Here is a 14,942-nt window from a genome sequence, read left to right on the forward strand (position 1 = left end):
GATCCGGGTTGTCCTCAGACTCATGCCAGGCCTCCTGTCTCAGTCTCCTGAGTGAGTCACTATGCCTGGCTTCTGAAATGAGAAACTACTAAGTTCCAGTTTTTAAAACTGGTAAGTAATGCCCAGCAAAATCCTTCAAAGACCTTGAAAGAGCAGTACTCAACTTCATTTGGAAAAGCAAAAAACCCAGGATAGCCAAAACAATCCTGTACAATAAAAGAACTTCTGGAGGCATCACAATCCGTAACTTCAAACTCTACTACAGAGCTGTAGTATGAGCTGCGGGCTGTGTTCCTGCTGCCCCAGCTCCTGGTTACCTGGCTAGCTTATGCCCCGAAATAACAACACACAAACTGTATTCTTTTAAACACTGCTTGGCCCATTATACCTAGCCTCTTCTGGGCTAACTCTCGCACCTGGACTAGCCCATTTCTCATAATGTGTGTAGCACCCCAAGGTCGCTTACCGGGAAGATTTTAGCCTACGTCCATCCTGGGTCGGAGCTTCATCGCGTCTGCCCTGGAGAGCAGAGGCATGGAGTCTTACCTCACTTCCTCTTCCTCTCAGCATTCTGTTCTGTTTACTCCACCCACCTATGTTCTAACCTATGAGGGCCAAGCAGTTTCTTTATTATTTAACCAATGACCTTCCTCCATCACAGAGCTACAGTACTGAAAACAGCCTGGTATTGATATAAGAACAGACAGGAGGACCAATGGAACTGAATAGAAGACCCAGATATCAATCCACACATCTTTGAACACCTGATCTTTGATAAAGAAGCAAAAAATATCAGATGGAAAAAAGCATATTTAACAAGTGGTGCTGGCATAACTGGATATCAACATGTAGAAGCATGAAAATAGACCCATATCTATCACCATGCACAAAACTCAAGTCCAAATGGATCAAAGACTTCAACATACAGCCAGCCACACTGAACCTCACAGAAGAGAAAGTGGGAAGTGCACTTGAACACATTAGCACAGGGAACCACTTCCTAAATAGAACCCCAGCAGCACAGACACTGAGAGAAACAATTTATAAATGAGACCTCCTGAAACTGAAAAGCTTCTGTAAAGCAAAGGACACGGTCAATAAGACAAAACAACAGCCTACAGAATGGGAAAAGATCTTCACTAACCCCACATCAAGGCAGAAGTCTGATCTCCAAAATAACAAAGAACTAAAGAAATTGGACACCAAAAGATCACATAATCCAATAAAAAAAAAAAAATGGAATACTGACCTAAACAGAGAATTATCAATAGAGGAATCTAAAATGGTTGAAAGACACTTAAGAAAATGTTCAACATCCTTAGTCATCAGAGAAATCCAAATCAAAACAACTCTGAAATTCCATCTTACACCTGTAAGAATGACCAAGATCAAAACACTGATGACAATTTATGCTGGAGAGGTTGTGGGGAAAAGGGAACACTTCTGCATTGCTGGTGGGAATGCAAGCTGGTACAACCCCTTTGGATGTCAGAATGGCAATTTCTCAGAAAATTAGGAAACAACCTTCCTCAAGACCCAGCAATACCACTTTTGGGTATATATCCAAAGGATGCTCAGTTGTGCCACAAGGACATGTGCTCAACTATGTTCATAGCAGCTTTGTTTGTCATAGCAAGAACCTGGAAACAGCCTAAATGCCCCTCGACTGAAGAATGGATAAGAAAAATGTGGTACATTTACACAATGGAGTATTACACAGCAGAAAAAAATAACTACATCTTGAATTTTGCAGGAAAATGGATGAAGCTAGAAAACATTATTTTGAGTGAGGTAACCCAGACACAGAAAGACAATTATCACATGTACTCACTCATAGGTGTTTTTAAACATAAAGCAAAGAAAGCCAGCCTACAAACCACAATCCCAGAGGACTTAGACAACAATGCAGACACTAAGAGAGACTTTCAGAGATCTAATCTACATGGAAAGTAGAAAGTATAAAAAGACAAGATCTCCTGAGTAAATTGGGAGCATGGGGACCTTGGGGGAGAATTGAAGGGGAGAGGGGAGAAGCAGAGAGGGGAGCAGAGAAAAATGTAGAGCTCAATAAATATCAGTTAAGGCCGGGCGGTGGTGGCGCACGCCTTAATCCCAGCACTTGGGAGGCAGAGGCAGGCGGATCTCTGTGAGTTCGAGACCAGCCTGGTCTACAAGAGCTAGTTCCAGGACAGGCTCCAAAACCACAGAGAAACCTTGTCTCGAAAAACCAAAAAAAAATAAATAAATAAATAAAATAAATAAATATCAGTTAAAAAAAACAAAAAAAACGATAAATTAAGGAATGTTTCTATATTTAATATTTGTTTGAGTTTGCTTGCTTGAGATAAAAATCTCATCATGTAGCCCTGGCTGGCCTGAAACTAGATCAGGCTGGCCTCAAGCTTCCAGAGATCTGCTCACCTCTGCCTCCCAAGTGCTGCTGGAATTGATGGCATGACCCACCACACCTGGGCTGCCTCTGCTTGTGGTAGTAGAATGATGGCTGGCTGACTGACTTTAGATAGGCTCTGTCCAGTGGACAGATACCCTGTTAACTCAAAATACAGGCAACAGTATATTTTGAATTACACCAGACTTCACAAGAATACATCCGCATCGTTCTGGAAAACACCTTTATGCTATTTCCAGCCTCTTCTGACAGAGAGAGTTATTTATGTTGTTGCTCAGTGCACAAAATGCAGCTCTCACAGTTGGAAGTGGCTCAGGTGATGAGTGCTCCTCTAGCGTACATGAGACCCTGGTTCTCACCACACTAACTAGAGGATCTTGCCTATAACCCCAGCATTTGGGAGGTGAAGGCAGGAGGGTTAGAGTTCAAAATTATCTCAATTCCAGAGGGAGTTAAAGACCAGCCTGGGCTATCTGAGTACTTGACTGAAAAAGGGAAGAAAAGTTATTTGTGTGTTCAGAATCACACGTTGAGGGCCTGGGGAGGTGGCTCTGGAGTGAAGAGCACTGTTGGGATTGCAGAGAAAACAAGGCCTGAAGGTTCCCAGTGCCCGTGTGGTGGCTCACACAGTAGCTCTAGCTGTGGGCCGGGCCGGGAGACCTAATGCCTCTTCTGACCTCTGCAGGCACTAGGCATGTGTGTGGTTCAAAGACATGCAGGCAAATATTCATATGCATAAAAATAAAGTAAATAAGGCTTTAAAATATTTTGATCATAGATTGATTTGTAGTTTCAATGTTGGAGATCATTTCTGTTACAAATTTTTGACTTCTTGAAGAAACGTGCATATGGGCTGGAGAGATGGCTGTGTGGTTGGGAGCACTGGCTGCTCTTCCAGAGGTTGCGAGTTCAATTGCCAGCAGCCACCTGGTGGCTCACAATTATCTATAATGCCCTCTTCTGGCATACTTGCAGGCAGAACGCTGTAGACATAATAAGTAAATCTTTAGCCGGGTGCTGATAGTGCACGCCATTAATCTTAGCACTTGGGATCTCTGTGAGTTCGAGGTCAGCCTGGTCTACACAGTGAGTTCTAGGACTGGCTCCAAAGCTGCACAGAGAAACCCTGTCTTGAAAAACAACAACAAAGAAAAAAGAAAGTAAAAACGGCCATGTTTGTATGCTCTCCCTATTACTCCATCACACTGTTAGTTTCGGCTATGACGTGCCTCTAGAGTGGAAGCAGCCATGCTGACGTGCTCTCCCCACTACTCCCAGCACAGTGCTCATTTCTGACATGGCATGTCACTAGGATAACTGTGTGTGGATGGTTTGTGGGTGCTGTAGGCTTCTGAACTCCACTGCAGTCTTTTGTACACAGACAGCCAAGGCATGTCAGTTAAGGCTCGTGCTGTCATGGACCGTGCTTGGTCCTTGCTGTCCCTCTGTCACCCACCTTGTTTCCTGGCTCAGCATGTATTTGTTGCATGAATAAATAAGTTAATAAAGTAAATAATCAGCATGTTTTTGGTGTAGCTGTTTGCGAGCTCTTCAGCACTGAGAAAGACGAGAGCTATGAGGCCCTCTTCCTCTAGTGTGTCTTGCTGTGACCACGCCGTGTGTGGCATACAGGATAGACCTGAGTCCTCCCAGGCTGTGCAGTCATGATGCTTGGTGTGTGTGCGTGCATGTGCGTGCATGTGCCAGAAGAGGGCATTGGATCCCCTGGAGCTGTCGTTACAGGCAGTTGTGAGTCAACCTGGCGTGGGTGCGGGGGCGCAGATGCGGGTCCTCTGGAAGAACAGTGCGTGCCGCTGTGTTCACTCTTCCTTCTCTGTCTTTCAGGCTGGAGTGAAAGGGACACTGGGGAGACTGGTTGGAATTTTTGAGGTAAGTCCTTTAGTACCTTTGCTTTAGAGTCATTCAGAGCCACGTTGTCCTAACTTTGGAAAGGGCCTTCTGCGGCTCGTGAGTATTCAAGCAGGCAGCACAGCACATGACCATTCTCTGCTTTTTACTTTTCCTGTCTGTTTGTGGATGCGTGTGTACATGTCCTGGAGGCCTGAGGATGACCTCACGTGTCATTCCTTAGGAGCCAGCTAGCGTTTTTGCTATTATTGTTTCATTGTTTTGTTTTGTTTGAGAAAGGGCCTCTCACTGGCATGGAACTCAACAGACAGTCTGGGATGAGCCAGGGATGCCCCTGTTCCCACCTCCCCAGGCTGAGATCACAGGCTTAACCTCTATGCCCAGCTTCTTTTATGAGTTCTGGAGTTAAACTCAGGCCCAAGCATGAACAGAGTACTGTTTCTCCCCCTCTTGCTGGTCCTCCTTTTCTTCCATGGCTAGAGGAAAAGTAGAGAAGATGGGGAAACTGGATGTGGAAGGAGTTATCAGGAAGTGAGCAATGGGAACAGAAAGGAGCAGGGTCTGTACAGTCGGGAGAGAGGATGCAGGCCTCATGCAGCTCCTTTGCACAATGGCCCTGCGTACCACAGTCTCTTCAGTTCCTTTTCCCAAGTCACAACATGACAGATGGCTCAGCTAGCCATTAAGAGTGCCTGCCAGCCAGGCATGCTGGTACACACCTTTAATCCCAGCACTCATAAAGCAGAGGCTTATGGATCTCTGTGAGTTCAAGACCAGTCTCCTGGTGTACATAGTGAATTCCAGGATAGCCAGTACTGTAGAGAGACTCTATCTCAAAAAAAAAAAAAAAAAAAAAAAAAAGAGTGGGGGGAGAGAAAGAAGTGCTTGTTGGGTATGGTGGTATACCTTTTAATCTCCACACACCCCAGGGAGACAGAGGCAAGTGGAACTCTGTGAGTTCAAGGCCAACCTGTGTTGTGAGGGGGGGCGTGGCGGGGGGGGGTTCTGTCTGCCTGGTTCCCCAGCCACTTAGTCCCAGAGAAAATCACACAGAGAGTCTACATTAGATATAAACTGATTGGCCCATTAGCTCAGGCTTATTATTAACTCTTATAACTTATATTAGCCCATTATTCTTTTTTTTTTTTTTTTTTTGGTTTTTTTTCGAAACAGGGTTTCTCTGTAGTTTTGGAGCCTGTCCTGGAACTAGCTCTTGTAGACCAGGCTGGTCTCGAACTCACAGAGATCCGCCTGCCTCTGCCTCCCGAGTGCTGGGATTAAAGGCGTGCGCCACCACCGCCCGGCTAGCCCATTATTCTTATCTATGTTAGCCACATAGCTTTTTCAGCAGGGCAGGTCACATCTTCCTTTTTAGGTGTCTGGACAGGACTGCAGAGGAATAGGCTTCCTCCTTCCCAGAATTCTCTTGTTCTCATTGACCCACCTCTACTGGTTGTCCTGCCTATACTTCCTGCCTGGCTACTGGCCAATCAGCATTTATTTAAAACATAATTGACAGAATATAGATAATCGTCCCGCACCAAACCTGATCTACATAGCAGTTTCCAGGACTGCTAGGGCTACATAGTAAGACCCTATCTCAAAAAAAAAAAAAAAAAAAAATGCTATTTTTACAGCAGACCTGAGTTCAATTCTCAGCACCCACATCTGGTGGCTAACACCTACCTACCTGTAAGTCTAGCCCAGAGATCAGACACCATCTTCTGGCCTTCATGGGCACACACATGTGCATGTGTACACAAACACGCATGCATGCACACCAAAAAAGAAGTCTGTCCAAAGGGTGTGCTCTCTGTTTTGGTGGAACCAGACAAAACAACAAAAGCAGCGAGTGTCGTGTTTCTTCAAGCATCTCGACCCACTGAGGAGAGCTTCTCCCTCTGTCCTTTCTGTGCCCTTCAGAACCAGGAGAGGAAGCACAGGACGTATGTGTATGTGCTCGTTGTCACGGAAGTACTGGAAGACTGGGAAGACTCAGTGAACATTGGTAAGTCACGACAGGACTCGAGGCAGCTCCCACACCAGCCCATTATGTCCAGGCATCTGCTGGAGTGGCATGCTAAATGAACAAGCACGTGCCTCTTATTGCTGAGGAAGTTAACATTTGAGGTGTTAAAAAGGTGTCTAAAAAGAAGGTGAGGGCAAGGGTGGCATACACCTTTAATCTCAACTCTCGGGAGGCAGAGGCATGAAGGTGTCTGAGTCCGAGCAGGCTAGTCTATAGAGTGGAAAATAAAGAAGAAGCTGATTTGGGAATAGGGTCAACAAGTGGGAACATTGGCCATACAATTTATAAATGTTTCTAAAATAAAGTTGGATCCTCCCCAAAGGGAGGTAATACCTTTGGAGCAGATACTGCCCTGGGGCCTCTGCCATCAGGACCAAAGATGAGAGCAGGATGCAGTCTTGTCTCAGGTTCTTATCACACCTTGGGCTGGACGTACAGGAACAGAGGGCCTGCTTAGCTTGTGTGTTTTGTGCCTGTCCTTGCCACTCAGTCTGGCAGGAGCCACACCCAGCTTTTAAGGCACCATTTGCTTGTTAATACCCAGACAACCCTTTTCCTAGTGTCTTAGCTTGCTCAGTATTAACTCCAGTGGGTCATCTAAAGCACAAGGCAGGAGCAATGGGGCTTCTCTCAATGTAGCCTAGGTGCACTTATTACTTCTTTTAAGATTTATTATGTATGCAGCGTTTTGTCTGCATGTGTGCCTGCAGGCCAGAAGAGGGCACCAGATCCCATTGTAGATGGCTTTGAACCACCATGTGGTTGCTGGGATTTGAACTCAGGACCTATGGAAGAACAGCCATTGCTCTTAACAACTGAGCCACCTCTCCAGCCGCTTGGTGCACTTACTTCTGACCTTCCTGCCCAACAACTCAAATGCTGAAGGTACACCTGTGTACCATCCTACCCAGCTCCCTGTTACTCTGGTAGTGAAAATTTGGGTCTTTGTGTAGATCATGAGAGAACAAAGCTTTTGAAATGTTAAACATCTTCGTGGTGCTGTTGCATGGGAAAGTGGCTAGTGCCGCAGAAGTCAGGGCATAACAAGAGAAGTAGACAGTAGTTGTCGAGGCTCCCACTGTGTCACCGGTCTGAGAAAATAAGTAAACATATTAATGGCAGTGATAAAGAGTGAGGCTAGGATTGTGGCTGTGTAGTAGAGTGCCAGCCTTGTGTGCAGAGGTCCTGGGTTCTCTTCTCCATGCCCCAAGTGGGCCTGGCCGTGGAAACCATTCTCGGAAGCACTCCAGCAGCAGAGCTCTGGAAGGCCAGTGCTTCCTTGGGGTAGTTCCTCTCCTGCGAGTTTAAAACAGCAAATAAGTATCTTTTCTAAGGGGCTGAGGATTTAGCTTGGTGCTAGAGCGTTTGCCCATCACACAGAAGGCCCGGGTTCCATCTACACATGCGTACAACCTGTCTGTATATATACGGACATGTGCGTAGAGATAGATATAAATAAAATATCCTGCTGCCAGGTGGTGGTGGCACACACCTTTAATCCCAGCACTTAGGGAGGCAGAGGCAGGTAGATCAAGGCCAGCCTGGTCTATAAAGTGAGTTCCAGAATGGCCAGGGCTGTTATACAGAGAAACCCTGTCTCCAAAAACAAAAGCAAAAATACAAATAAAAGAACTAAGTACAATTTAAAAAAATTAATCCTTGGGCTGGAGAGATGGCTCAGCGGTTAAGAGCACTGACTGCTCTTCCAAAGGTCCTGAGTTCAATTCCCAGCAACCACATGGTGCCTCACAACCATCTGTCATAAGGTCTGGTGCCCTCTTCTGGCCTGCAGGCATACACACAGACAGAATATTGTATACATGATAAATAAATAAATATTTAAAAAAAAATTAATCCTTGGGGACTGGAGCAGTGGCTCAGCAGTTAAGAGCACTGGCTGCTCTTCCAGAGGACTCAGGTCAGATTCCCAGCACCGTGTGGGAGCTCACGATCCTCTGTGGTTTCAGTTTCAGGGGTTCTGATTCCCTCTTCTGGACTTTGTGGACACCAGGTACACATGTGGTAGACAAACATACACAGAACACATAAAATAAGTAAATCTGAAAGAAAAAACAGCAGAGTCCTGTCAGGTACTGGGTGCTGGACGTTACTGAGGAGGAGCTTTGACTGATCTTCAAAGCAGACTAGACTGTAGACGTGGAAAAAGGAGCACCAAGGGGCCCGTGACTTGACCAGGACTCCCCAGTTCATTGGAGCCAGTGATCCACAGGGGTCCAGCACATGACTTCATGGCCTTGCTCCTGACTGGGTTGGCTATATTTTATCAACTTTTTTCTGCACTGTGGAAGCAGACTCCTAGACCTCACACCTTTTTACTGCACACAAAGCCAGAAGAGGTGGTTTTAAGAAAAAAGCAAGCCAGTCGTGGTGGCTTACACCTTTCGTACTAGTGCTCTGGAGGCAGAGGCAGGAGGATCTCTGTGAGTTCAGGGCCAGCCTAATCTGAATAGCAAGTTCCAGACAGATACCAGGGCTACGTAGAAGGACTATACCTCAAATAAATAAATAAATAACCCTCAATTTTAATAAAAGAAGGCTCAAAGTAGTAATTTGTTAAGTTTGATTGTTCTTTTTGTTGTTTCTATTTTTGTGCTTTCTTTTTTCTAAATTAGCATGTGTGTTGTCTGCACACATGAGTGCATTCTTTGTTTTTTCCTCCTGAGACAGGATTTCTCTGTAACAGTCCTGGCTGTTCAGGAACCAGCTCTGTAGACCAGGCTGGCTTCAAACTCCCAGAGATCTGCCTGCCTGGGTGTGTGCCACCACTGCCTGCTGTGTGGATGCATTCTTGCCATGGCATGCACATGGAATCAGAACAGCTCTACGGAACCTGTTCTCATCTTCATTTTTATGTGATTTCAGAACTTGAGCTCAGGTCACCAGGTCTACACAGCAAGTGCCTTTACCCTTAAGTTCTGTTTTCTGTGGCAGGCCCATCACTTACACACTTTTTAAAATAAAACTGTGATAGCAGATTATAAGTCAACCGTCGTGATCCTGGCAGCTGATGGTAGTGTTAATGTTTGCCAAGGATGAGGGTTCCGGACCCCTCTGTGGAGGTGCGAGCTGACGGCGCTAGAGAGAACCCTGGAGAGGCTGGTGTGGCGAGAGCTGCTCGTGGTTCTCAGTTTTGGGTCCCAGCCTATCTGTCTCCTCCAGTTGACTCTGTAGAAGATTTGAATTATGGAGAGTGCTCGCTTTACTTCTGTGAAGAAATCAAAGTATTGAGAAGCATGGCTTTGGAACATAGGGTGAGCTAGGCTCTCGTGTGCCAAGGCCTTGGTTCCCCTGTGTAGCCAAGGATGAGCGTCCATTCCTGACCCTCCTGCGTTCCCCTCCAGTGCTGAACCGTAGGTACCACAGCAGCCATGAAGCCTGGCTTGGGTGTTCTCCCGGTCCTCTCGGAGCTGTCCTCCCTGCCCCAGCTTGTCTTCATCTCTCCCCTCTGCTCCACAGGCCGGAAGAGAGAGTGGTTTAAAATAGAAGACGCCATTAAAGTGCTGCAGTGTCACAAGCCCGTGCAGGCCTCGTACTTCGAGACGCTGAGGCAAGGCTACTCTGCCAACAATGGCACCCCTGTCGTGGCCACCTCCTACTCCAGCTCTGTGTCAGGCATCAGATGACTGCAGACTTCCTGCCAGCGCCGGAGAGTGGAAAGCAGACTGAAGTGTGGCTCTCTCCACCGCTCCTCACCCCTCACAGCCCCTCTTTCACCCAGGCATGGCGGGCAGCAGAGGGGGTGCACTGAGGTGCTGCTGTGGGTGTGGGGTGATGTGGGTGGGGTGTGGCGTGATGGGAACTGTGCCCTCTTTCTCTTTTTCCTAAGGGTGGGGACTGGGATGTAACTCACGAGTTCTTTCCTGCATGCTCCATTCCTCCCTTGCTCGCCGCCCTCAGAGAGGGAACCCTTGGGCTCTGAAGCGTCCCATCTGCCTCATCCCAGTCTGGCCAGATATTTTCTGATCCCCCTATTAAAAGACGCCCATGTGCGATGAAACTTCCTAGGACTCTGTCCTGTGACATGCTGTTGAGCCCCGTGGGTTGGCCGTGTTTCCTGCAGGATGCATTTGTCTATACGTTATACCCTGACACGATATGTAAATGAGTGATTTAGAAAGAGGAGCTTGACTGTTCAGTTTTTCAGTTTTGCTTTCTGTTTTTTCGTTTTTATTTTTATTTTTTATTCCAGGTGTTTCTAGTTTAAAGCCCCTCACACTTTACATGTTTGCTTCAATGCTAGTGACTAGGCAGGTTTCCCTGTCTTCTGTACCCCAGCCACGGTGAGCTTTGCTGTCTTCCTCCTACCCCTGGGACCCTGGCTTTCTCTAGGCTGTTTCCATGCCGAGGAACCTGTTTTCTGTTACCAAGCTTGGAGCAAATGGCCTCACCCAGAGCCAAAGAAGCAGTGATATGTTCACAGTAGGCTTTAAACTGGAGAACTTCACTGTTGCCGAAACTGGACCATCAAGCACCACGTCTGTCCTGCTGCCTGGAAATTTTTCCCATAACGCTATTCATCGCTGACATGGCCTCTCTTACCCTTGTATGCCTTACACCACGCTGACCTGGATATGGCCCCATGCTCTGAAGCAATCCTGCACAGTCTTGTCCCCATGCAGAGAGACCCCACTGAGGTCCTGAGAAGTCCACGGGGCAGAGTGTATCTGTGTCTCTGAGTCTGAGCGTGTGCCAAGGGTTACACCACGAGCGAGCTTGCTGTCTGCCCTGTGTGACAAGTCGTCTGTAGGAGGGGCTCACTGCAACACTCTGGCTTGCTGCAGGCCCTGTTGGTGTTTTGTGCCGAGCTCGTCTGTCAGTTGTGTTTAGCTGGGAAGTGAAGGGTCTTGGACAGGGCCTTGAGCAAGGAGGGTGGGAGGGAGCTGGTGCCTGGCTTAGTGTGGACTTGGTACTCTGTGGCATTGCCTGTGTGGAAACGTAGCCAAGATGTGAAATTAAAATAGTACTTCTCTTATTTAAAAACTAATAAACACTCAAACTTTGAAAAGCTTTTGCTCTTGGCTCCACCTAAAGAATGTGCGTGGTGACCTCAGGCGTCAGCATTCCACTGTGGGCATCAGCTGGTGAACTTTGAATTTTACATATCTCTAATTTGCATTTTGTCCCCCAGTGTTGACACACAGATCCCAACTCAGTATGGATGGGTGGGGTCGTGGGCTCTCTCAGACCTCAGAGACAGGTAGGGACCCCATGGGTAGAGAGCACGATGGGATTTGAGTCCAGAGACTAACTTGCTCTCTGTGGGTCCCACCTGTAGACAAACACTCCGCTGCTTGTTGCCTGGCTTAGAGCGTTCTGGACAGGGCCTCATGTCCCATCCACACACAGAGCAAACTCAATCCCAAACTCCAGTGTGTCAGAGCAGCTCTGCTAACCATGCAGTGGCAGGGCTCCTCTGGAAACTGTGCTGCGCAGGTGTGCTGCTGGGCCGCTGCGCTGGCATCTGGCCCCCAGACGCCAGTTTTTTTTTTTTTTTTTGAGACAGGGTTTCTCTGTAGCTAGGGAGCCTGTCCTGGAACTAGGCTGGCCTCAAACTCACAAAGATCCGCCTGCCTCTGCCTCCCGAGTGCTGGGATTAAAGGCGTGCGCCACCACCGCCCGGCCCCAGACGCCAGTTTTGATAGTTCCTAGAGTCAAGAAAGTGAGCTATGCTGAGTCCTCTTGACTGGCATGGTGGCCCTTTTAGAGCAGTTAGCACCAAATAGAAGCCAGCTCTGAAGAGCCCCGCTGTGGGGTTCTGGCGTTTTCTCTCCTGGCACCAGCAGCCGGTTGGCTGTTGCTGCTGGCATAGTTGGAGACCTTTTGTGATAGATTGGTTAGAGCCACCACCTTTAATTTGGTGGAGGAGGTAGAAGGAAGAAAGTAAAAAGAAAACAAAACTGTCCCGAATCCAGCCTCTTTCATCGACACCGCTGATTTTCCCATGCATACTTCTTCCAGGCTTTATGGGAGCAGGTTCCTGAGCTCAGTCTCTGACTCAGAATAAATTTGCATATCCCAGATTCTGTTGCTCCTTAGATACCCATTAGAGTCCACCATACTCGGGGTAGAAAAAGATAGCATTAAGTGTTTTTAAATTCAAAACAAAACAAAACAGAAAAGCTGCTTTGTGGTTTCAGACATTGGGGAAAACACCAGTGAGGTCATGGGATCTTTGTGAGCCAGGAATTAACTGCATGTGTGATACATCTGCGAACAAGCAAGAAGCCAGCATAGTTTAACCCCAGAGTCTCAGCGTTTGGGAGGCTAGGACAGGAGGATGGTTGCCAGTCAAGGCTTGCTTGGGCCTCAAAGTCTCTGAGGAGTACAGAGAGAATATGAATCAACCATGTTAAATTTTCTATAGTGTCTGTCCCAGAAACTGCAGCCACTCAAACAGGAGCCCTGCAGCAGACTGCCCGACAGCTTCGTTTCCACTGTGTGCTCATGCCCTCGCAGTGCTGCCTGGAGAAAGCTCTTCATTTCCTGCCGAGCCCTGGGCTGGGTGAGAGCTGGGAACGTCACCATCAGGAGGCTGCTGAGGCTTAGAACTGGGCGCAGAGGACTGTGCTGCTCAGACCCACTAGGGGCCTTGTTTCCTGCAGCCCCAGGGAGCACGATGGGTCGCTGTGACAGGAGTGGATCAGAGTAGTTTTGTAAAAGTTGCTGCCTAGCCAGGTCTCCTAATGGCAAAGGTACTGTGTGTGGATTAGGAGTTGACATACAGTCCTCTGGGCCGGCGCTCAGGATGAGCTTGCAGCTGCCCAGATCCCATCTGTCCTTTTCTCTCTGGTGCCTACTCACTAGAGGCTGGTTCTGCAGCACAGATGGGGGGCTGGGCCCTGGTTCCCCTGCTGTGTGTTTGGCATGCTGTCCTTCATTCAATTCTCATTTCTGTTCCATGCTGGCACATGCCTAGAAACCCATCTTTATTTTAAAAATAGCTCAGCCTGAGCCACATGCTTCCCTGGGTCACAGAAAGGCCTGAAGAAGCACTGTGATTCCCACCCCCCACCCAACTAGGTTTCTCTATGTAGCCCTGGCTGTCCTGGAACTCACTTTGTGAACCAGGCTAGCCTTGAACTCAGATCAGAAATCCATCTGCCTGCCTTGGCCTCCCAAATTCTGGGGTTAAAGGCTTGCTCCACCACCCCGACTAAGCAGTGTGGTTTGTGTTGCAGTGGGCTGATTTTGCTTTTTGTTATTATTATTATTTGTTATGTAGACAGTGTTCCTCCTGCATGTATGCTTGCAGGCCAGAAGAGGGCACCAGCTCTCATTACGGAGAGCTGTGAGCTGGGAATTAAACTCAGACCTCTGGAAGAACACCAGTGCTCCTAACCACTGAGTCTGCTCTCCAGCCCCGGTTCTGCTATTTTTGAAGTGTACTGTAGTGATAAGATTTATTTTTCATTATTTATTTATTTGTTTATTTATTTATTTATTTGTTATGTATACAATATTCTGTCCGTGTGTATGCCTGCAGGCCAGAAGAGGGCACCAGACCCCATTACAGATGGCTGTGAGCCACCATGTGGTTGCTGGGAATTGAACTCAGGACCTTTGGAAGAGCAGGCAATGCTCTTAACCACTGAGCCATCTCTCCAGCCCCTTGAGATAAGATTTATAATTAAAGGGAAGGGGACATACCTGAAGAAAAAACAGTTTCAAGAAAAAGAAGAAATGATTATAATTGACAATTCTTATGTCTGTGTTTCAGAAAACAATCCTCTTGACCAAGGTGGGCGGGGGCAGGCCAGGGCAGCTAAACAGCATAGGGGGCAGAGAAGGCATTTGGCTCTTTCCAAAGGTATTTCTGCCTGCTGCCCAGGGCGGGTGGGGTCTGCTCCCTTCTGCACCCCATGTGGAGCCTGTTTCCACTGTCCGCAGTGACGGCCCAGTAGTGACCTCCCTGTCATGCGACGTGTACAAGAGCAGACGCCAATGTCCAGGAAGCTCTGTTTTCCATGTCACGTTATCCCACTGAGTCCGGTTGGCTGCCATCTGAGGATGCTCCTGAACTCTGGGCCCCCAAGTCCCCTTCCCCACTCTGCAGCCATGTGTTGTGACCATGGTCTTGAGCTAGCCCAGAAACTTCTTAGCCGCGTGCTGGAAGGATGTGAGAATCTTGATGAAGGGCCAGACAGAGTGGTTGCCTCCCACCTTCACAGACTGGCTTGTCCTGGCCAGAGTCCTGTCCCTGAAGCTCCCAGTACAAGGATGACTCAGGGAGCATTAGCTTGTCTGAGATGTTGGCCATGACCTAGGAAGGAGAGCCCAGCGGGAAGACTGGCCTGTCAGGCCAGAGGGCCTCTGCTGGGAATGAGGAAGTCTTGGTGAGGGGCCCTCTATAAGGCAGACTCATTGCTTCCCCTTCCCTGGTGGCCAGTTGTCAGCCTGGGCTTTTTCCATCACTTACAGAGGGCCAGTTTTGAGCCCTAACACTGACCTGACTTATTAGACAACACTGGAGAAAGAACCATATTTTATTTATTTTGATTTTTCCAGACAGGGCTTCTCTGTGTAGACCAGGCTGGTCTTGAGCTCTGACCTGCCTCTGCCTCCCCAGTGCTGGGATTAAGGGTGAGTGCTGCCATGCCTAGCTTTCGAGCAGTC

At 47.9% G+C, this 14,942-nt stretch overlaps 1 protein-coding gene across 1 annotated transcript in view; it reads left to right on the forward strand.

The window, feature by feature from the left end:
• Positions 1-11,339, forward strand: part of Nudt3 (nudix hydrolase 3) — a 48,757-nt gene extending 37,418 nt beyond the window's left edge. Inside the window, exons 3-5 of the mRNA XM_057794671.1 lie at positions 4,256-4,300; positions 6,203-6,287; positions 9,786-11,339. Coding sequence (XP_057650654.1) covers positions 4,256-4,300; positions 6,203-6,287; positions 9,786-9,952 — 297 coding nt within the window. The 3' untranslated portion in view covers positions 9,953-11,339. The remainder of the gene's footprint in view (positions 1-4,255; positions 4,301-6,202; positions 6,288-9,785) is intronic.
• The last annotated feature ends 3,603 nt before the right edge of the window (positions 11,340-14,942 follow it).

The sequence above is a fragment of the Chionomys nivalis genome, chromosome 19 (assembly GCF_950005125.1).
Source record: "Chionomys nivalis chromosome 19, mChiNiv1.1, whole genome shotgun sequence".
Lineage (NCBI taxonomy): Eukaryota > Metazoa > Chordata > Mammalia > Rodentia > Cricetidae > Chionomys > Chionomys nivalis.